Below are 24,614 nucleotides of genomic sequence, written 5' to 3' on the forward strand. Positions count from 1 at the left end.
CTTAACAGTCAGAATACTGGGGCTCATTTGATGTGTTCAAGATTAACGGCGCATTGGTTTTACGCCTAGGACTGAAAAAAAAACATGTGCTTGATGAGCTTAGAATAATAGTAATTTGTCTGCCTTTCTGATTTTCAATTGAATGTCAGTGTAATGACATGGGCACTAACACAACCTTTCCTACTAAAATATCAATGAATTATTTAGTCAACGTTATTTCATATTAGCAGCTATGTGTATCCTGTGCAGTATCCTTCTGCAAGGGACAAGGGATGCAACCCAAAACCAAGTGGGCTTCCTCTTGTCTTAAATGTGTTCTCTCCTGTGTGTAAAGGAGAGGCACATGGGTTAATGAGACTCTACTGAATCACAGTTTCTTTGTTTATTTGTTAACCATGATAAAAAAAGAAAAATACAATAATAAAAATGTAGACAGGTGGCCATGGCATGTATAAACCCATCCCACGGTACACAGGTAGGAACAGTGATAGAATGATTCTGATTGTTAAATAATGAATGTGGGTGCTTTTATTGGATGCCTATTTAGCTAGTGGAAGTGTTAAACAGGTAAGATGTGCAGAGTGTATTATTTTAGATATTGCTAATACAGGTTATGCAGAGGTTGTGCACTACTTCTGGCAATAACACGCTCCTTTTCATGCCTTGATAGTAAGAGAAATACCGGCTACTAACTCTTATTCTTGTTACTGTAAATCATCTTAGTAATTATTGCTCAGAATGGACTTTGGACAGTCTGTGAGACATGCAGGTGCCCTTCCCATATTTAGAGCTGTTTGTTAAGATCAGCTGTAGTCAAACTAAGGACAGTCCTACATACCTCATTACACAGTCCTACATACAGTGCTCCCCCTTTATAACGCTGAAGTCGGGAGCCATAGTTAAGACAGCGTATTATTTGTGTTCCACCTTATAACGAGGCTACTAGTGTTAGTGTAATGGCATTATGTGGCAAATGGGAGCCATGACTGTACCGCCTTATAACCTGTTCCGCAGTATGAAGTGCCGCCTTATAAAGGGGGAGCACTGTGCATCACTACACAGTCCCATTCTCACTGCACAGTCCCATTCACACTGCACAGTCCCATTCACACTGCACAGTCCCATTCTCACTGCACAGTCCCATTCACACTGCAGTCCCATTCTCATTGCACAGTCCCATTCACACTGCACAGTCCCATTCTCACTGCACAGTCCCATTCACACTGCAGTCCCATTCTCACTGCACAGTCCCATTCACACTGCACAGTCTCATTCTCACTGCACAGTCCCATTCACACTGCACAGTCCCATTCTCATTGCACAATCCCATTCACACTGCACAGTCTCATTCTCACTGCACAGTCCCATTCACACTGCACAGTCCCATTCACACTGCACAGTCCCATTCTCACTTCTCGTATCTCTCTTGTTTACACTTAATAACAAAACATTTTCAGCCAATAGGTAGAAAGCTTTTGTTTGGTATGCTGTGTCGCTGATATTACAGAAATTTGCAATCGGATACATCTGGGGTATTACAGTACATTGATAAAGACCTATTAATTAAACATTGACCCTTTACACAATTCTGGTTCCCTTATGTCAGAGACACACGGTAAGAGCAATAAATGTGAAACTGTAAAAGACAAACATGAATAAATCATCAGCGTTTCATGGTGTCAGCTAGGCATTGTCAGCTTAGCAACACCCTTTCAGCAAACAGAGACGTGGGAGTGTTTCAGACATTTAAAACTTTTTTTATAGAGACTACATTTGCTTTTCTTTTCGTTTCTGTGTACATTAAATCAATTTCAAACAAGCACAATCCTGCCTGAGAGGGTTGGGAAGGTATTCTTTTTTATGCTGTGTCGTGGAAAATATAAATGACAAAATATATGTAAATAATATACAAAATAAAAAACAGAACCAATTGACTGTGATTTAATCATTCTAGATCCATGTGCTGTTATTTGCTAGAATTTCATACATGCATGAGCTGTTTTTTTTTGACATACAGTGCCGTGAAAAAGTATTTGCCCCCTGTCTGATTTTCTGCATTTTTGCATATTTTTGACACTGAATGTTATCAGATCTTCAACCAAAACCTAATATTAGATAAAAGGGACCCTAAGTGAACAAATAACACAGAAATGTGATACATATTTCATTTATTTATTAAAGAAAGTTATGCAACACCCAATGCCCCCGTGTGAAAAAGTAATCACCCCCTTCTACTCAATAACTGGTTACGCCACCTTTAGCAGCAATAACTGCAACCAAACGCTTCCTGTAGTTATTGATTAGTCTCTCACAACGCTGTGGAGGAATTTTGGCCCACTCCTCCATGCAGAACTGCTTCAACTCAGTGATATTTGTGGGTTTTCGAGCATGAACTGCTCGTTTCAGGTCCTGCCACAACATCTTAATGGGGTTTAGGTCTGGACTTTGACTAGGCCATTCCAAAACTTTAAATTTCTTGTTCTTCAACCATTCTGATGTAGACTTGCTTGTGTGTTTTGGATCATTGTCTTGCTGCATGACCCAGCTGCGCTTCAGCTTCAGCTCATGGACGGATGGCCTGACATTCTCCTGTAGAATTCTCTGATACAGAGCAGAATTCATGGTTCCTTCAATGACGGCAAGGCGTCCAGGTCCTGATGCATCAAAGCATCCCCAAACCATGACACTACCACCACCATGCTTGACCGTTGGTATGAGGTTCTTACTGTGGAATGCAGTGTTTGGTTTTCGCCAGACATAACGGGGCCCATGTCGGCCAAAAAAGTTCCACTTTTGACTCATTTGCTTTTTGGCAAACTTGAGACAAGCATTCATGTTCTTCTTAGTGAGCAATGGTTTCCGCCTTGCTGCTCTTCCATGAATCCCATTTTTGCCCAGTGTCTTTCTGATGGTGGAGTCATGAACACTGACCTTAGACGAGGCCGAGGCCTGCAGATCCCTTGATGTTGTTCTAGGGTTCTTTGTGACTTCCTGGACGATTTTACGCCTTGCTCTTGGAGAGATTTTGGCAGGACGGCCACTGCTGGGAAGATTCACTACTGTGGCAAACTTTCTCCATTTGGACAATATGGCTCTGACTGTGGTTCGGTGGAGCCCCAGAGCCTTAGAAATGGCTTTGTAACCCTTTCCAGACTGATAGGCATCAACAACTTTTTTCCGGAGGTCTTCAGGAATTTCTTTTGTTCGTGGCATGATGCGCCTCTAGAACCTGTGTGCTGACAACTTCACTCTGATGGTAAGGCCCAAAGTTAGTCAGATTTATATTGGGCAGGGCTGACCCAAATCAAGCCTGGTTGTTAACCAAAGTACTCAAACAGCTGACCCTAATTATCCCTTTAACTAGGGTGGGCAATAACTTTTTCACACCTGTAGATTGCATGCTTGATTACCTTGCACACCAAACAAATGAAAGAAGCACCAAACTTTGGTGTCATTTTTTCTATCAGACTCCCTCTATATACTACTACAACCCACAAAAAAATTGGACCAAATACAATGTGAAAAATGTGCAAAAATACAGAAAATCTGACAGGGAGCAAATACTTTTTGACGGGACTGCATATAAATGTAGTGTGTGGTTGAATGGGGCTCAATGTGGAGAGCCAGGTCGATGACTGGTGAGGTAATAGAATGGGCTGGACATGGCCCTTACAATCTCAGGGTCCCGTTCTTCAGACCTAATCGAAAGCCAATGAAGCAGGAGGCCTGATTCTCCCCACTTCCCTGCAGGCTGTTTGGCAGGCCTGTCACACTCTGCTTATTACTGTACACTTTCTGCTTGTCTTTAGATTGGCTGCAAAGCTGCCATTGTCTTCTTCCAGTACTGTATAATGGCCAACTTCTTCTGGCTCCTGGTGGAAGGCCTGTACCTCCACACGCTGCTGGTGGTCTCATTCTTCTCTGAGAGGAAGTACTTTTGGTGGTACATTATGATTGGCTGGGGTAAGTATCTGTCACCAGGTCCTGGTGCAAGTAGAATATGGTACTGCTTGGGCAGCAGTGTGGAGTAGTGGTTAGGGCTCTGGACTCTTGACCAGAGGGTTGTGGGTTCAATCCCCAGTGGGGGACACTGCTGTTGTACCCTTGAGCAAGGTACTTTACCTAGATTGCTCCAGTAAAAACCCAACTGTATAAATGGGTAATTGTATGTAAAAATAATGTGATATCTGTATAATGTGAAATAATGTATAATGTGATATCTTGTAACAATTGTAAGTCACCCTGGATAAGGGCGTCTGCTAAGAAATAAAATAATAATAATAATAATAATGAGAATGCATATCTCGTGTGTATAAGAAATCCTTCTGATATTACCTAATGACGCTCATTTAGGGAGCAGTAAATGTGTTTGTTGCAATCTCATTAAAAGTACTTTGACGCCCTGGTGTTTAGACAGTACATGCCAATATATACAGCAGTTCTATAAATAACTTATAACGCAACTTGTTGCTTTAAAAAACTGTATGGGAGTGTTCATAGTGTCCTGTGAATATAAACCCTGTATTTCAGCTGTGTGTGTTACAATGTTATGGTGTTGTTTTTTTATTTTTTCACCCTCTTCTCTTCCTTTAGGAGGCCCATCAGTATTCATTACAGCTTGGAGCATCACTAGAGCTTATTATAATGATATTGGGTATGTCCAGAACTGGCAATCATTTATTTGTGTGTGTGTGTGTGTGTGTGTAGCTATCAACCAGTAACAAAGACACAATTCATTTTTAATTTAACATTGTGTTGCATCAACACATACCGTACTTGTTGGAATATAATATACAGTAGGGTGCATTTACTATTTAGAACACATTGGTATTCTACTTTCACTTTGATTTGTTACATTGTTAAGTGTTTACATAGCACATTTATAGGCTCATTTTTGTAGCTGTTGCTTAGTGCTGTGAAGGGCCATGGTGTGGAGTAATATCAACACGCAAGCAATTATGCTGGACATTTCGGGTGAATAGGAGCTCTGGCTTCTGAATTCATGCAATTGGGATGCTATCACAACAGCCTGTGTTTCTGTGAAAATGTGCAGAACAGTTAACAACCCACTGCATTGCCAACAAACCAGCAATGCCAATGCCATGGATTGGATAGCCGTGCAATGCAATGGATTGAATAGCAGTGCAATGCCATGGATTGGATAGCCATGCAATGCCATGGATTGGATAGCCGTGCAATGCAATGGATTGAATAGCAGTGCAATGCCATGGATTGGATAGCCATGCAATGCAATGGATTGAATAGCAGCGCAATGCCATGGATTGGATACCCGTGCAATGCCATGGATTGAATAGCCGTGCAATGCCATGGATTGAATAGCAGTGCAATGCCATGGATTGAACAGCCGTGCAATGCAATGGATTGAATAGCAGTGCAATGCCATGGATTGGATAGCCATGCAATGCCATGGATTGGATAGTCATGCAATGCAATGGATTGGATAGCCGTGCAATGCCATGGATTGGATAGCCGTGCAATGCCATGGATTGAATAGCAGTGCAATGCCATGGATTGGATAGCCGTGCAATGCCATGGATTGGATAGCCGTGCAATGCCATGGATTGGATAGCCCTGCAATGCCATGGATTGGATAGCAGTGCAATGCCACGGATTGAATAGCGTGCCATGGATTGAATAGCCGTGCAATGCCATGGATTGGATAGCCCTGCAATGCCATGGATTGGATAGCAGTGCAATGCCACGGATTGAATAGCGTGCCATGGATTGAATAGCAGTGCAATGCCATGGATTGGATAGCCGTGCAATGCCATGGATTGGATAGCCCTGCAATGCCATGGATTGAATAGCAGTGCAATGCCACGGATTGAATAGCGTGCCATGGATTGAATAGCAGTGCAATGCCATGGATTGAATAGCGTGCCATGGATTGAATAGCAGTGCAATGCCATGGATTGAATAGCAATGCAATGCCATGGATTGGATAGCAGTGCAATGCAATGCACTACTGCGCCTAACTGTGACACCATTGGCATGTTACAAAATGACAATGTGTTACAAATGTTACAACGTGTGGTACATCCCAGTGCTAACACTGTTGTATCATCATGGTGCTATCATTGCTGCATTGTACAGAGCAATTACAGTGCTATGCTAATGTCTGGCATTACATTGCTATGCTAATGTCACAGTATTACATTGATATGCTAATATCACAGTATTACATTGCTATGCTAATGTCTGGCATTACATTGCTATGCTAATGTCACAGTATTACATTGCTATGATAATGTCACAGTATTACATTGCTATGATAATGTCACAGTATTACATTGCTATGCTAATGTCACAGTATTACATTGCTATGCTAATGTCTGGCATTACATTGCTATGCTAATGTCACAGTATTACATTGCTATGCTAATGTCTGGCATTACATTGCTATGCTAATGTCACAGTATTACATTGCTATGCTAATGTCACAGTATTACATTGCTATTCTAATGTCACAGTATTACATTGCTATGCTAATATCACAGTATTACATTGCTATGCTAATATCACAGTATTACATTGCTATGATAATGTCACAGTATTACATTGCTATGCTAATGTCTGGCATTACATTGCTATGCTAATGTCACAGTATTACATTGCTATGCTAATGTCTGGCATTACATTGCTATGCTAATGTCACAGTATTACATTGCTATGCTAATGTCTGGCATTACATTGCTATGCTAATGTCACAGTATTACATTGCTATGCTAATGTCTGGCATTACATTGCTATGCTAATGTCACAGTATTACATTGCTATGATAATGTCACAGTATTACATTGCTATGCTAATGTCTGGCATTACATTGCTATGCTAATGTCACAGTATTACATTGCTATTCTAATGTCACAGTATTACATTGCTATGCTAATATCACAGTATTACATTGCTATGATAATGTCACAGTATTACATTGCTATGCTAATGTCTGGCATTACATTGCTATTCTAATGTCACAGTATTACATTGCTATGCTAATGTCTGGCATTACATTGCTATGCTAATGTCACAGTATTACATTGCTATGCTAATGTCACAGTATTACATTGCTATGATAATGTCACAGTATTACATTGCTATGCTAATGTCACAGTATTACATTGCTAAGCTAATGTCACAGTATTACATTGCTATGCTAATTACCATTGAAATAATTTGGTATGAGGAACAGGCACACTATTTTCATGAGGAACAGGCACACTTACAAACAAAGTGAGGGTTTGTATAGAAATAGTTTATACAAGGAGTCGAGTAACGTGGTAAAAACTGACACACACACTGAACCATAAATGCAAATAGCAAAACATACAAACCATTGTTTGCCATATTAAGAACAGTAACATTAATAGTTTGTGATTATGAGTGATATTTTTGTTCTTGTTTAATAGTTGCTGGGACATTATTGAGGCTCCATACTGGTGGATCATAAAAGCACCGATTTTGGTTTCAATATTGGTAAGTTAACGGGACTCCAACATGCCTGTGATTTCAGAATCTTTTCATGTATTTTTCTCTAAAGATCACTTTCCCTAGAGCTTCCCCCATCTGTTTGAGCTGTAACACACGCCCCTACTTCCAGTGTCTTCATGAAACTGCACAACAATTAGTAAGAGTGCTGTATAGCATTCGGTCTTGTTTCAAACATCTGATGCCTCGAACTCTTCTATGGGGTTTTATTTTTGTATTTTTAAAAGCAGTCTTGTGTATTGCAAGCTCTGTACAGTACCACGTTAGTTTTTCCAATGTGCGGCACAACGATTGCTGGTTGCACATTGCATTCAACACTTCTTATAAACCAATTTGACAAAAAACACACAAGCACAAAAGCAGACAATTTGCCAATTAGACAAGATCAAGCAGAAAAGTTGATTAAAGCAAAAGTGAAGAATTTGTCAGAAATGCTAAACCAGCACAGTTTGACAACAACTACTTTTTTCTGTCATACGTCTCAAAATCTCCACAGCAGAAAAAGCGTTAAACGTCACGTGAAATATTCAGTATCCCCTAATCGTGCATATATGCATATCCACACGTCCCCTCTCTTCTAAGATCTTACTTGCCAGATAGAAAGCAATGCGTTTCAATGGGTGGTTATTCATCCGACCCTGCATGGGCGTCCACAGAATTCATTCTAGGGGGGCAAAGTGTTTAAAACTAGTTGGGGTAATGTGGGTTTGTATCACATAATAATTATTACACTTCTAAGCCTCATTTACATTCACAACTCAGACTTAAGCCGGTATAGGTCCAGATGGCAGCAGAGATCCTTATCGTTTTCAGGTTGAGTTTACACTTGTCTATCTTTATTTAATTCAAGAGCACAGACTGTGCTGCAAAGTAAGGGGAATTTAAGAATACACTTTAGCTACTGTCTCCACATCTATAGAATTATTTTAACCACACAGGAACGTGTAGGAATAAAAGATGAAAAAAGCAGTCATAAAGTGTGCTTTATTAACAATCCTTGAACAATTATAAATATACTTTGCAAAGAAAAACACCCACAACCAAGTAGAGCAGGAAGTATAAACTATAATACAAAAAATGCCACTTACTGATGTATTGCAGTAACGAAGTGCATGCTAAACATGCTGCTCCAACCTAACCGAACTATTTAAAACAAACAAACAGTACAAACTTAAACAGCATGATACTATGATAGGCATCACGCATATGTTTGTGTGGCTCCAGAGCTGACTGACATACCTAACTAGAGGTACAGTATTACAATCTTTAATTTATTCTTTGATCAAGAACTGGTCTGCGAGATGCTTGGCCAACACTTTTGACTACTCGCTTTATAAATCTTCTCTCGATGGACACGTATTAGACACATGCGATCATCACTCATTGTGGAGTGTGACCATGTCTTCTCTTGATGGACACGTATTAGACACATGCGATCATCACTCATTGTGGAACGTGACCATGTCTTCTCTTGATGGACACGTATTAGACACATGCGATCATCACTCATTGTGGAGTGTGACCATGTCTTCTCTCGATGGACACGTATTAGACACAAGCGATCATCACTCATTGTGGAATGTGACCATGTCTTCTCTTGATGGACACGTATCAGACACATGCGATCATCACTCATTGTGGAACGTGACCATGTCTTCTCTCGATGGACACGTATTAGACACATGCGATCATCACTCATTGTGGAACGTGACCATGTCTTCTCTCGATGGACACGTATTAGACACAAGCCAGACCACCGATTGTCACTCATTGTGCAGCATGATGTTGTCTTCACCCTGTGCAGGGTGCTGAAGGACCGCTCGATTGTCGTTTATTAATGCATGATGTCACAATAGTTTTTGTAAATGCACTTTAGCTAGAGCAATCTGATTTTCAAGAAGAACACCACCAGTATTCACAAAAATCATAGTTTCTTGTTGTATGATTTTTTTTTCAAAAATCATATACTATCTGCTGTCAAACTCAAAAGATTAATTTAATTATTTCACATCGAGAATAAAATCTGTGCTTTATAAACTAAGAAATGTAAGATGTTTCTACACCAAGCTGTGTGCTGTGAACTCTGAGAGCTTGTATTGTTTAAGACTCCCACAAAGCTACAGATCTGAGAGTAGCCTGACATTTCACCATTTTACATTTACAGAAATTCGCTGTAAATGCAGTGTTTTATAAACACCAAATATTAATATTTTGTATTACCAGTAAAAAGCACCATCTTTGGGCCATCCCCTTTCAACCCTAAAAAAATCATGCTAAAACTCCAAACTTTCTCAGCGCTAGGCCTCTTAAAATCAAAATTTAAAAAAAAGATCTCAAAAACTGAACCTCTGACTGGAATGAATTTGGTCACGTCAGGACATCTACCCTACAAGATCATGCATGCAAAATATCGTGTCAGTCCCTTTAACAGGGTTGAAATTATTAAAGTGCAAATTGCGGTTTATCAATAAAGTGCCGACTCAACCCTAACTGTGGTGGTACCGTGCCACTATAATTAATAGTTCAATTTATACTGTAATACCCGACACACTCAGCTGTGTACAGCATCATTTAATCTGTGAGTAGAAGTTTCAGCAGGAAATCACCCGACATGTCTTCCCAGCTCTTCTGCAGCAATTCCCAGAGATGTAGGGCACTTGTGGGTAGCTTTGCTTTGACTCTTCTGTCCAGTTCGTCCCATACAAGTTCTGTGGTATTGAGGTCTGGAGACTGGGCAGGCCAGGTCATTAGATTGAGTTGTCCTTCACTTTCCTTCTTCGCCAGATAGTTCTTGCACAACTTTGAGGTGTGTTTCGGGTCATTATCTTGCTGAAGAATGAAGGACTGCCCAACTAGCCATAATCCTGATGGAATGGCATTCCTCTGAAGTATGCTATGATAGCCATGCTGGTTGAGCTTGCAATGGACTTGGTGAAGATCACCAACTCTGTCACCAGCAAAGCAACCCCAGACCACGACACTGCCTCCTCCATGCTTGACAGTGGGAACCACACATGGAGAACTCATGCGCTCACCCTCTCTGCGTCTTACAAATACTTGGCGATTGGACCCAAATATTTCAAATTTTGACTCATCGGTCCATGACCGACTTCCACTCCTCAAACGTCCAGTTTCTGTGTTTTTGGGCCCAGGCAAGTCTCTTCCTCTTTTTCTGCACTCTTAACAATGGTTTCTTTGCAGCAATTCTTCCAGTTAGGCCAGCTTCACGCAATCTCCTCTGAACAGTTGATGTTGAAACATCTGTACTTCTAGTAGCATTTAGCTGAGCTTGTATTTCAGGGGCAGTTAATCGCCGGTTTCGCAGACTTGTGACTTGAATGAACTTGTTCTCTGATTCTAAGGTCACCCTTTGCCTGCCTGACCTTGTTCGGTCCTCATGAGTGCCAGTTTCTTCAAATCGTTTGATGTTCTTGGCCACAGCAGTTACAGACACTTGCAAAGTTCTTGCGATTTGTCTTAAAGATTGACCTTCATTTCTTAAAGTAATTACAGATACTTTTTTCTTTGCTTAACTGAGCGTATTTTGCCATTTTCTGCTCCCTTACATTCAGGAATGACAAACTTGTGCCTATGCTACCTATATTTATAGTAATCATTGACCCTCACCTGTTAACAATAATGGGTGACAAAAGGTTAATTAGGTAACATGCTAGTTAACTCGGAGAACATCTAACAAAGACACTTTTATAGTTAGGCCAGTGTTCTAACACCATGTTATACACATTTCAGACTTTTAACTGACTTGGGCTTCAGACTGAAATCCCCTTGCTTTGGGTGACCATTTCATTGAAATTGACAAGATTTACATTTTCATTTAAAAATAAATTTTTTGAATGCAATTCACTTATGATTATCAGCTTATATAAGTACACATATCATATAATGAAATATTAAGTGTTTATAGACAAGTTTATACAGTTGAAAGCATAGATCATCAAGAAAAACCTGGTTTCAAGCAGGTGTACTCAAACTTTTGACTGGTACTGTGTATATATATATATATATATATATATATATATATATATATATATATATATATATATATATATATATATGGTAAATATGGACTGGAGAGGAGGGCCATAGTGGAAAATTATTCCCCTGTTAAGGGGCGGGAACCAATCACATGTCAGAGGGAGACTATTACCTGGTGGTGTAAGGATGTTAGGGCAATAGTTCAATCTATTTTTGCTCCTATTATGAGGTTTTAACCAATCACAGGCCAGAATTTCCAACCACTGATTTATTTATATATATATATATATATTTGTGTGTGTATGTTTGTGTGTGTGTGAGTGGGTGGGTGTATCCATTAAAACATAAAAAATGGTTGCATTCCTACAATAGCCCTTATTCCAGTTTTAATTTCTTTTGCAGGTTAACTCTATTCTTTTAATCTGCATTATCCGTATACTGCTTCAAAAGCTACACTCTCCAGATGTTGGTAGGAGCGAATCCAACCAGTATTTGTGAGTATAGAACTTAGAGCTTGTCTGTGATAATCCCTGTCTGTTTGTCAAGTCTGTTAGGAAATGTACCATTTGCAGCAACATGCAACCCCTTTCTATCACCTCTTCAATCAATCAAGCGATGAAACCCAACATGCAAACCCTTTCCATCACCTCTTCAATCAATCAAGCGATGAAACCCAACATGCAAACCCTTTCCATCATCTCTTCAATCAATCAAGTGAAGAAATCCAACATGCAAACCCTTTCCATCACCTCTTCAATCAATCAAGTGAAGAAACCCAACATGCAAACCCTTTCCATCATCTCTTCAATCAATCAAGTGAAGAAATCCAACATGCAAACCCTTTCCATCACCTCTTCAATCAATCAAGTGAAGAAATCCAGCATGCAAACCCTTTCCATCACCTCTTCAATCAATCAAGTGAAGAAATCCAGCATGCAAACCCTTTATATCATCTCTTCAATCAATTAATCAAGCAATGAAATCCAACATGCAAAACCCTTCCATCACCTCTTCAATCAATCAAGCGATGAAACCCAACATGCAAACCCTTTCCATCATCTCTTCAATCAATCAAGTGAAGAAATCCAACATGCAAACCCTTTCCATCACCTCTTCAATCAATCAAGTGAAGAAACCCAACATGCAAACCCTTTCCATCACCTCTTCAATCAATCAAGTGAAGAAACCCAACATGCAAACCCTTTCCATCACCTCTTCAATCAATCAAGTGAAGAAACCCAACATGCAAACCCTTTCCATCACCTCTTCAATCAATCAAGTGAAGAAACCCAACATGCAAACCCTTTCCATCACCTCTTCAATCAATCAAGTGAAGAAACCCAACATGCAAACCCTTTCCATCACCTCTTCAATCAATCAAGTGAAGAAATCCAGCATGCAAGCCCTTTCCATCACCTCTTCAAATATATATTTTTAATTAAGCAATAGAGCCCGAAGTTTTATCCACTGGTAAGGCCCACCTCGTGTCGTTAAATGTCCCGAGCCGAAGCCTGGGTGGCTAACATAATGAGAAAGGCCTTACCTGAGGATAAAGCCCTCTTATGAGGGTTCTATTGCTATTAGAAAATTGAATTGTTAAAGTACTTGTTTTTTGTGATTTTATGCAGCACTAGTTTTTGTTGCTAATGAATACAGTTTTCCTCAATATTCTATGAGTAATACACTTTGCTCAGAATTCCACATTTCTCTGACAGGAGGGCCAGTCTTGTACCAGGGCTCACATGTATATGACAACCTAACTGATGGTGTGACGAGTTTATAACATTCCATTTGCATCTGAATTCCAGACACTCATTGTACTGTGAAGTTCTCATTTAGAAATGATTATCCACCTGGATTACCACATGTCATAGTTGCTAGGAGTCTAACACCATTACTGTTTATGTGTGATTGTTCCACAGAAGGCTGGCAAAATCCACCTTGCTGCTGATTCCTCTCTTCGGTGCTCATTACATCATTTTTGCATTTGTTCCCGACCACTTTAGAGTGGATGTGAAGCTGATCTTTGAGCTTATCCTGGGTTCATTTCAGGTAAGCCAAGAAAACAAAAACTCACCCAGAAGCGCTTGGATAAATGCACTGTAAATATCCCTTTTCATGAGCCAAATGATAGCATGTCATGTGAAATCTCTTTGAAAGGTCAAGTTGCTGCTTGATGAAGCAGCAGGGAAAGGTCTGTGCCATGTGTACTGTGTGAATCCTTCAGCCAAGTGGAAGCTATTCCAGCATTGCACACAGAGCACTGCAGCCCCTTTGGGACCCTGGTGCTTTCAAAGTAAGACCAGGCTATCACGCCAAGGGTCCAATCTGCAGAACATGTGCAAGGCATCTGGATCCCAGTCTGAGTTAATATCCATCCTCTTCACTTAGAATATCTAGAGTGATTGCAAGAGAAATCAGGCCAGGTCAGTAATGTGTACAATAAGAGGGTGGCTACATATTTATGATGCTCCTGATTATAATTAATGGAGGTGACGGCTCTTCAACTATCATAGCAGTGACAGAGCACAGCCATGTGTATGAAGGTAATAACTGTCAATTTACAGATAAGAAAGCACTTTCATAAAAAAAAAAGAATACTTCAAGTGAATAAAGCAGGTTATTATTGTGCACTGCCTTTTTTCAAAGCTGTTTATAAATATCTGTTTCCAGTACTACTTACTCATACAGTAACAGCTACACTCACTGTGCACCTCCTGCCTTTAGCCCCTGGGCAGTAAGAGAATGGCCATCTGCTTTGCTAGCTGCAAGCCCCTAAGCTCTTTATGAGGAAACCCAATATCATACTGTCAATAGCAGCCTGATTTAAGAACACAACTTTAACCTTTTCAGAAATGGGCAGCATTTCATTTTTGTTTGTTTGATCGTTTTCTTCATTATCGGCTGTAGAAAAGGGAGCTTTATGTGGTGAAAGTCATCAGCAAATACATGAACGTTCCAGAATAGTCTTATAAAGCTGACATCTCTCAGCATGATGAAGCCAAGCTGTCAGACACACAAAACAAATCCCAGTGTTTCTTCTGTGTGTTTATTGAAGAGCAAAATAAATGTGTGATGCCCTGTAATTCTGTGTGAACGATAAGTATAAGACATGTATTCATCAGAATGACTAAATAATGGGATTTGAGTAGCACATTTAGAAGCTGCTGCAAACCCGCTTTTTATTATAAAAAGCTGAACATCTTTTTTAGTTTATTTAATTACATTTGACAGTGATAATTAATTAACCCTGTAATTTCCAAGCATTTTTCAAATGAGAAAAGCTACTTTGCGTATCTAGATTCTGTTTCTTGTACAAAATAAAACAAATCCCCCGTCTGGCAACACATAATGTACTGCATAGGAAACATTCTGCGTGTGAGGCTGGATTTACAAATCCCCTGTCTGGCAACACATAATGTACTGCATAGGAAACATTCTGCGTGTGAGGCTGGATTTACAAATCCCCCATCTGGCAACACATAATGTACAGCATAGGAAATATTCTGCGTGCGACGCTGGATTTAAAAAAAATGATAATATAGAGAGAGAGGTGGCTAAGCATTGTGTCATAATACTGTACTACTATTGTGGCATAAACAGATAGCACATGTTAACCCTGTAATGCCTGTCAGTGAACCGAGAGGCTGCATTGTTTTGTGTTGAGTAATGAAGAGGTTTTATTCCATTTAATTAAAACCAATTAATTAATACCAAACACATTTCTTAAAGGCAGTTACTCTGAAAATACAAGTATCAGAACACCCCTAATGAACATCTCGAGTTATTGGGTTGAAGCTTTTTATCATCCACATTGTATTTTCTTTTAAGAGCAGAACTGGTACAGTGGTAAACACTTTGTGAATATGACCTGAAGTGGAGACAACATGTGACAGCTAATATGGTAAAATACATTTAGTGGAATAAGGCCCTGAGCAATGTTATTTGTTAAAGATGTATTTTTTAAGAATCTGAATACGGGATGTAAGAAAGTTGCCTCTAGGCCAAGGTCACTTTGCATCTTAGCCCTGAATTCGGGGGTCTAACCATTCTTCTGTTGTTTTGCAGGGCTTCGTGGTGGCCGTCCTGTATTGTTTCCTTAATGGAGAGGTAAAACTGGCAGTTTGAAATGTGTTGTGTTTTCAATTTATTTTTCTTGTTTTCCTTCCTTGTTCCTAATGAAGGGTTCTGAATCTGTAATTGTTGTTTGCTACTCATTATTTGCATAGTAGTTGTTACAGAAGCCAAGAACGTTGGTGATTAATTTCCCATCCTCAGAGCGCATTCTCAACTGGAGATTAATTTTAACATTCAACCAAACAGGGTTGGATTAACCTATACTCAAATTACGTAGGGCCCTCAGCAGAATTGGGGCCCCTCGAGGTCAGCATTTTTGGGACATTTTACAAAAAGTGCATGTGGGCGGCCGGACCCACACACACAGGAAAAGAGGTGCACAGAAACTTGCTTTCGGTTCATTTTTTAATTTTATGACGGCTAGGCATTCCTTCTCGATTACAGCGTACCTGGCCTCTCACGCAAGCAGCTTCCTGTAATGTACAATATCAAATGCTCCATGCCCTCTACCTCCTGGGAGAGATCTGCCCCTAGTCCTACGTCAGAGGCATCAGTCTGCAGGATAAAATGTATGAATCATGCTCAATTTACGCATTCATTTATTTCAGTTTTAGAGCCAATTTAAAAACCTGTCCGGTCTCAAATGTGCACAGTATGTCTCTTTACATTTTAGAAACGTTCCTTTTTAATTGGGGGGTTTGAATTTTAGAAAAAAAGGCAGGTAAAGGTAAACGTGTATAATGCGGGAGGCTACCCTTCTGCAGCCAGCAAGAATGGTTTAAGTCCATAGCATTTGTTTCTCTCCCTTTTATATACTGCGCGGAAATCATGAAATTAACCCAATACCACGATTTTTTCAATATTCTTAAGAAATAAAAATACACTATTACATAATTATTTGTATTTCATACAAAAAAATAAAATACTACACACTGTAAACAAGAAAATGTCTGTCTCTTAAAAATGTGTCTGCAGCAGATCGCGTAAAGCAGGCGTTTTACACAGCAATGGAGGTAAGCTCTTCTGTACGTCCTGCATCGTTATGTGGATCACTACCGAGAATCGGCTGTTGACTGGCATTTAGATTCAAGCATTCACCGAAAGAGAAAGGCAGAAAGCCAGAGCAGTACTGCGACTGCTTAACTTGCAAATAAACAAAAAACGGTGACTTCCAAGTTCCACAATCCACTGAAAATCGTGAAGCACGAAACACATTACATTTTGGCCTGACAGAGGCATTTGTTTCCGCAAATATCCCTCTTGAAAATTTGGACAACTAAAAAGTAAAGTAAATTCTTCAGACTGAGTGTAGCAAATGGTGGAGCGATTCCTTCATCAGCCCAGCTGAGACATGAATACTTACCTAAAGTTGCCGAGTATCACAAGAAGGAGATTATGGAATTGGTAAATTGGTTGCTTGTCAGTGGTCACTGACAAGTCGACTGATGCCCAAGATCAGTATGTGTAACACATTGTATTTGTTTTGCAAGGTCTAAATGGTGAACATGCATCTGACGTAGAACTGAACGCTTACCTTGTAGATACACTTTACGTACAGGCTGTTAATTACAACACAAGCTATTGTGCATAGGGCCCCCAAAATATGGGTTAGCGTAGGGCCCCCTCATCCTTTAATCCGGCCCTGCAACCAAATATTAAAATACAGACTGTACCTCTGTTTTAAATTCTGCAAATTATGGTTTGGAAAGATGGGCGCTTCAGCCCTAACCACCTGCATAAAAGAATAAAAGCAATGGTTTTCAGAATGCATGTGGTTGATACAAACCTGATATGTTTGTATATACTTTCCAAGTCTCCCCGGCTATTTCTACCATGCTGTTTGAATAAGATGGAAGCTGAAATGTTCTAGCTAATGATTCAATTACTGAGTTTTCTTTTTCATATAGATAGATAGATAGATATTTGATGTTCATTTTACGCCCCACAAGTATGCTTCTTCAGTAATGCCTGTAGAACACTCAATGCAAAAAAGACCACCATATCTTGCATCAGGAATCAAGTATGCTCATCGATGACAGGTTTCAACTGCACTCATATGTCAGTTTATTTTCTTTTTAGGTTCAGGCAGAAATAAAGAGGAAATGGAGAAGGTGGCACCTGGAGAGGTTGTTAGGGACTGACACAAAGTATCACCATCCTTCCATGGGAAGCAACGGAACCAACTTTACCACCCAGATCTCCATGCTTACGAAATGCAGCCCAAAGACCAGAAGGACATCAAGCCTCCAAGCAGACTCCTCACTGGTGTAACACCAGCCCAGACTCCAAGCAGACTCCTCATTGGTGTAACACCAGCCCAGCCTCCAAGCAGACTTCTCACTGGTGTAACACCAGCAGCTGCTTTGTTCTACACTTCACTTTGTTCTTCAGTAATCTGGTGATGTATTTCCTGGATTTGACTTTGTATTACTGTGTATATGGAAATTTATTTATTGTACTAACATGTCGACATATTTATTAAAGCATGATTCAAGAAGCAGGGAAATGAAGTTTAACTGTAACAAAATGCCACATGTGTCAGTCTGTGCTTTGCAGTTCAGCTCATTTTGAAGTTTTCAAACATAAACGCCCTTTGCTGCACTATACGTTATGTTTTATAATAGTGTTTCAGAAAAAAATTAAAAGTTTGTGAGATTCGTTGTCTTATTAAATTATCCTGCGGAGGCCAGATTTGTCTTTTAGATCCCATCAGGAAACTGTCAAAAGAAAATGCACAGTATCAGAAAATGTACAGTAAATGTGTAAAATATATATGAACTGTCACTCGCAGCTCTATTGGGTAGGAGTTGAATTGTCTGAACATCTATATTCCATGGTAATACAATCTAATTTAACAGACAGCACCATAAATGTATAGTTAACAAGTTATTACAACCTAGAACAGGACCTGTGAGTACAACTTCTGCCCCTCCAGAAACCCAGTTTCAGAGAAGGATTCTGACAGCTGTAAGGGATGCAAGCCAAGAGCTTAATGTGGTGTAGTAACAGAAATAATAAAAAAGGAAAATACAGTTTTGTCATAATAATTCAAGATGCACAAGTGAGACCTTCTTGGTGTAGCATGTGGAAGCATACAACAGCTAAGAGATGGGATAATAGCTGCTTTATAACCCTTTAAACTGGCAAATTACCTTTAAAAAAAAGAATAATACTTGATATATAATAGCTGTAACCAGGGGAAAAATGAGTGTAGCGAGACAACCGCCTCCCTCTCTAGTATATAAACTTACACTTAGTCTTGGAAGACTCATGTCTCCTTGTACACTTGATGTGCTCTCTTCTTACTGCTTCAATACAACATCTGCAATTGAAACCCAATAAACCAGCAGGTGCTGACATGCATCATAGTGTATGGGATTACAATAGCTGTTATTTATCATAGTGTATGGGATTACAATAGCTGTTACTTAATAGAGTGTAAAATAAATAGGCTGAACAAACTGACAGGCAGTCAGGATAGGCAATGATCATTCTTTTATAAGTTAACAGTATCCTGGGAGACAGTCAGCATGGTTTTAGGAAAGGGAGATCATGTCTAACTAACCGGCTTGACTTTTTTGAGGATGCAACATTGACAACGGATAACTGCAAAGCATAGGACAAAGTCCTGCATAAAAGATTAATTCTTAAACTGAACGCAGTAAAGATTCAAGAAAATGCATGCACATATGTTAGGGAGTGGTTAACATGTAGAAAACAGAAAGTACTGATTAGAGGAGAAACCTCAAAATGGAGCAAGGTAACCAGTGGAGTACCACAGGGATCAGTATTAGATCCTCTGCTAATCCTAATTTAATGATTTAGATTCTGGTATAGTAAGCAAACTTGTTAAATTTGCAGACGACACAAAAATAGGAGGAGTGGCAAACACTGTTGCAGCAGCAAAAGTCATTCAAAATGATCTAGACAGCATTCAGAAGTGGGCAGACACATGGAAAATGACATTTAATAGAGAAAAGTGTAAAGTACTGCACGCAGGCAATACAAATGTGCATTATAAATGTCATTCAAAATGATCTAGACAGCATTCAAAACTGGGCAGACACATGGCAAATGACATTTAATAGAGAAACGTGTAAAGTATTGCATGCAGGCAATAAAATGTGCATTATAAATATCATATGGGAGATACTGAAATTGAAGAAGGGAACTATGGGAAAGACCTAGGAGTTTATGTTGACTCAGAAATGTCTTCATCTAGACAATGTGGGAAAGCTATATAAAGGCCAACAAGATGCTTGGATATATTGTGAGAATTGTTGAATTTAAATCAAGGGAAGTAATTTTAAAACTTTACAATGCATTAGTAAGACCTCACCTAGAATACTGTGTTCAATTCTGGTCATCTCGTTACAAAAAGGATATTGCTGCTCTAGAAAGAGTGCAAAGAAGAGCAACCAGAATTATCCCGGGTTTAAAAGGCATGTTGTATGCAGACAGGCTAAAAGAATGGAATCTATTCAGTCTAGAACAAAGAAGACTACACAGCAATCTGATTCAAACATTCAAAATCCTAAAAGGTATAGACAATGTCGACCAGGGGATTTTTTTGACCTGAAAAAAGAAACAAGGACCAGGGGTCACAAATGGAGATTAGATAAAAGGGCATTCAGAACAGAAAATAGGAGGCACTTTTTTACACAGAGAATTGTGAGGGTCTGGAACCAACTCCCCAGTAATGTTGTTGAAGCTGACACCCTGGGATTCTTCAAGAAGCTGCTTGATGAGATTCTGGGATCAATAAGCTACTAACAACCAAACGAGCAAGATGGGCTGAATGGCCTCCTCTCGTTTGTAAACTTTCTTATGTTCTTAAAAGAGGACAAGCCCCCTCAGGGCTTACTGCTCGGTTTGTACATCTGGTATGTCATTTTGTATGATGGCTGAAAGTCATTGTCCTTTGATCACTTCTTATCTTTGCTGTAAAACAAAATGTGAATTTGATGCTGTACCTCTCATCAAATGTAAATAAAGAATGTTGATTTTGATGATGTGTAAGCTAAATGTCTGTATGGTTATAAAATCAGCAACTGTGACACTGGGGTTAAAAAAACAAAACTTGCAATTGCTGGAATAGCACATTAACACTGTGTTAAGTATTGTGTGTCATGTGGGAATGGTTCAAGGTGTTAAGTAGTGTGTGTCATGTGGGAATGGTTCAAGGTGTTAAGTAGTGTGTGTCATGTGGGAATTGTTCAAGGTGTTAAGTAGTGTGTGTCGTGGGAATGGTTCATGGAGTTAAGTATTGTGTGTCATGTGGAAATGGTTCAAGTTTTGTAAAGCCTGTCCACTTGCAGTTCATAGTTGTACAGTATTATCAAGTCTTTATAATTATCTGGTGTTGTCAAAGCTGAAAACTGTGTAAGTACTTGCAAAACTGATTTATGTGTACCATTAAAGGACATGTTTCACATTAAAACGTCTCGGAATAACATGTGCTTATTGTACTGTACATTAGGCTCTAAACACACATATATACTATATATATATATATGCTTAAAAGTACAGCTATGGCTAAAAGTCTTGCATTGAGTACCACAATTCAGCACTACAGTTCATGAGCTAAATAATCCACAAACCCCACAGAACACTAGCTCTGTGTGTGTGTATATATATATATATATATATATATATATATATATATATATATATATATATAGGTATCAACCACGACGGGCCGTGCAGTTCCCATGATATATATCACGCCAGAAATGGTATATATCATTGGAACAGCACGACCCGAAGTGTTTTATACCGTTTATAACACGGCTAATTGTCATTTGGGGGGATGAAAAATAATTAAAATAATTAAAACACATTTAAATTAAGACAAAACCAGAAACTTTTATTGTGTATACATCCACAGTGTAATATAGTCCCAAAGGATAAAACATCTAATTTGTATTCAATAATTTGTTTGAAGTTTTACTTGTTAAAAATAAACTGCACATTTCCATTTATTGTGAATTTCTGCATTGAAAGCAGCATTTCATAAGAAGAGGGCTGTGTACACACTGATGAAGAAGAGGTTGGTCTGGGTAGAGTTTCAAAAGAAATCAAGGAAGGACATGGCGCAGCTGCAATAGAGGCTAGAGCTGGATTCAGAGGTGAGTTTGATGATAAAATTGAACTCCGCTGTTTTCTGTTTTGCAGGAGCCCAGTAGCTCAGTAAACTGCTTTCAGATCGATGTCCGGTTACAGACAGTATTTCCCTCGATGCAGCCCGGCTTCTGAACGTAGGCGCACCGCTGTTCTTCTCAAGCAGTGGTTTGTACAGCGTTTCCAGAGACTGGCTTTGTTGCTTAGTATAGCCATCCTTTCACAGTGGAAATGTATTCCCCTTGGTTCACGGGAGTACCAGTAGGGTCTAGTATTTAGGATTTGCTGAGGAGCTCTGAGTGGGTGCAGGTAAAAGGCTGTTACATCGGGAGGGCATTTTGACACATATTTTTGAAAGCTCTGCACCATACCCCTGGGGTCGCCAGGCCTGATGAACATGAAACCCTGTAGGATCAGTTAGTTTTTTAGGATTCTTTGTGTCCTTGTTGTATATGAGGCATACATATTCTTTTTCATCTTTTCAAATCTCAAAAGATGTTTTTGTCAGTTGGCAGCCACCCTCGTGCCCACGTCGTGCCAGGTTAAGTTGAAGATCAAACCAGACCTTGTGAACCAATCTGACCGCAGTGTCCGATGAAAGTGCAACAGATTCCTGCAGGCGATTTAAATCCAGGTCGTTAATGTGTGGGTGGTGTTTGTCTTTGTCTTTACCGGCTTTTCTGAAAGTTTTCATGACTGACAGGAAGACGTTATTGCTGGTCTTAAACTCGCTGTCAACACAGATGTTAAAACTCCTACTGTTAAAAATCTATTTATTCCAGCTCTCAGTGTTAAAAAACTGGAGACTGAACTTTCTGGACTTGTTTCTTTAAAATTAATATCCATATTATTTTCTTTAAGCCAGTCTTTAAATACATTAACAACCCATGTTGTAGTCTTTTAGTATTTTTTTCATCTTTGTTGTTGTCTATTTTGTTTAGCTGTGCCTCCTTTAATCTTAAGTGTCTACTCTTGACAGTTTCTGCAGCACTTACTTTATTTCTCTTTTTTTCAAGTGAATTACTGTCTTCACTGGGAAAGTTGGTGCTGTACCAGTTCTCTGGAGTTTCATCCCCAAATATATTAAAGGAAATGGGTGGAATGTCACTCATTTTGTGACAGTGGTTTTATAGGTAATAAATAAAATGGAAGTTTGTCATGGAATTTTTATGATGTTGTGCGTATTTATTCAGTGTGAAGCTGCTCATTAGTATGCAAGCCGTGCTGTACACTATATATACGCACGGTCATGTGATGCTGTTTAACTAATCGGAGGTTGTTACTTTTCCAAGCCATGTTATGAATATATATATGGGGTTTTTTTCACAATGAAACGGGAACCGGTGATAATGTGTATATTTGCAAACAAGGTAAAAACAAAGTGATTTTAAAGCAATGTCAGTTCTACTCCTTTAAGAGTGCTGAAGAAAAAATAACTCTTTAAAGTGTAGCACAGTGTAATTAAAGCATTGCGAAAGCATACTGTATACAGCATAGACATTGTAAAGCCTCAGAAAGGTATATTATAGTATAAACCATGGGAAAAGCAACATTACTGTGCAGCTTTACTGTGGCAAACTTTAATAAGGAGTGGAGCTTATTCAGATTGTATTCTGTGCCAGTACATGACGACTTTCTTTTTCCAAATGGAACAATTTATCTAAATATTTAGTAACTCGAGAGGAAACCACTGTGGCAATATTCATTGTAAACTAAACTCTCCATGTTTACCACTAAATGCATTTGGAAATCAAAATATTTTATCAATGTATTCATTGTAAACTAAACACTCCATGTTTACCACTAAATGCATTTGGAAATCAAAATATTTTATCAATGTGTCAGCCCATTCAAACTATTATTATTATTTGTTTATTTAGCAGACGCCTTTATCCAAGGCGACTTACAGAGACTAGGGTGTGTGAACTATGCATCAGCTGCAGAGTCACTTACAACTACGTCTCACCCGAAAGACGGAGCACAAGCAGGTGAAGTGACTTGCTCAGGGTCACACAGTGAGTCAGTGGCTAAGGTGGGTTTTGAACCGGGGACCTCCTGGTTACAAGCCCTTTTCTTTAACCACTGGACCACACAGCCTCCTACAGCAAACTATCTTAAACACATGAAAGGTTTCTATAGTATTTTGTAGATGAACATTTTGGCAATAGGGTTTAAGTACAAGAATGTGTTTGCCTACATGTATATAAATGAACCCTTTGCATACAGCTTTGTTCATTAAAGGTCCCATCAAGTGAAGAAAATACACACCCCATTCTGCTACTACAAAAGGCTACTAGGAAAAATGTGTTTTAAAGCACTTTATTCATTGAGGTACAAGACATGAAAGTGTAAGAGGGACCAGTACAATTACAATCCCAGATGCCTCTGTAAAAAAGAACGTCAGGTAACTACAGTCCAATAAGCCTGACTTCTATTATATATAAATTTATGAAAACTATAATAAGATCCAAAATGGAAAATCACCTATATGGTAACAGTATCCTGGGAGACAGTCAGCATGGTTTTAGGAAAGGGAGGTCATGTCTAACTAATCTGCTTGATTTTTTTGAGGATGCAAAATCGACAATGGATAATTGCAAAGCATATGACATGGTTTATTTAGATTTCCAGAAAGCTTTAGACAAAGTCCCGCATAAAAGATTAATTCTCAAACTGAACACAGTAGGGATTCAAGGAAATGCATGCACATGGATTAGGGAGTGGTTAATATGTAGAAAACAGAAAGTACTGATGAGAGCAGAAACCTCAAAATGGAGCGAGGTAACCAGTGGAGTACCACAGGGATCAGTATTAGGTCCTCTGCTCTTCCTAATCTACATTAATTACTTAGATTCTGGTATAGTAAGCAAACTTGTTAAATTTGCAGACGACACAAAAATAGGAGGAGTGGCAAA

The 24,614-nt window shown here is 39.2% G+C and overlaps 1 protein-coding gene across 1 annotated transcript in view; it reads left to right on the forward strand.

Moving 5' to 3' along the window:
* Positions 1–21,004, forward strand: part of LOC117435667 (vasoactive intestinal polypeptide receptor-like) — a 62,975-nt gene extending 41,971 nt beyond the window's left edge. Inside the window, exons 7-13 of the mRNA XM_059018770.1 lie at positions 3,810–3,963; positions 4,594–4,654; positions 7,428–7,494; positions 11,905–11,996; positions 13,425–13,554; positions 15,571–15,612; positions 17,659–21,004. Of these exons, the coding sequence (XP_058874753.1) occupies positions 3,810–3,963; positions 4,594–4,654; positions 7,428–7,494; positions 11,905–11,996; positions 13,425–13,554; positions 15,571–15,612; positions 17,659–17,850 (738 nt within the window). The 3' untranslated portion in view covers positions 17,851–21,004. The remainder of the gene's footprint in view (positions 1–3,809; positions 3,964–4,593; positions 4,655–7,427; positions 7,495–11,904; positions 11,997–13,424; positions 13,555–15,570; positions 15,613–17,658) is intronic.
* The last annotated feature ends 3,610 nt before the right edge of the window (positions 21,005–24,614 follow it).

The sequence above is a fragment of the Acipenser ruthenus genome, chromosome 3, assembly GCF_902713425.1.
Source record: "Acipenser ruthenus chromosome 3, fAciRut3.2 maternal haplotype, whole genome shotgun sequence".
Classification (NCBI taxonomy): Eukaryota; Metazoa; Chordata; class Actinopteri; order Acipenseriformes; family Acipenseridae; genus Acipenser; species Acipenser ruthenus.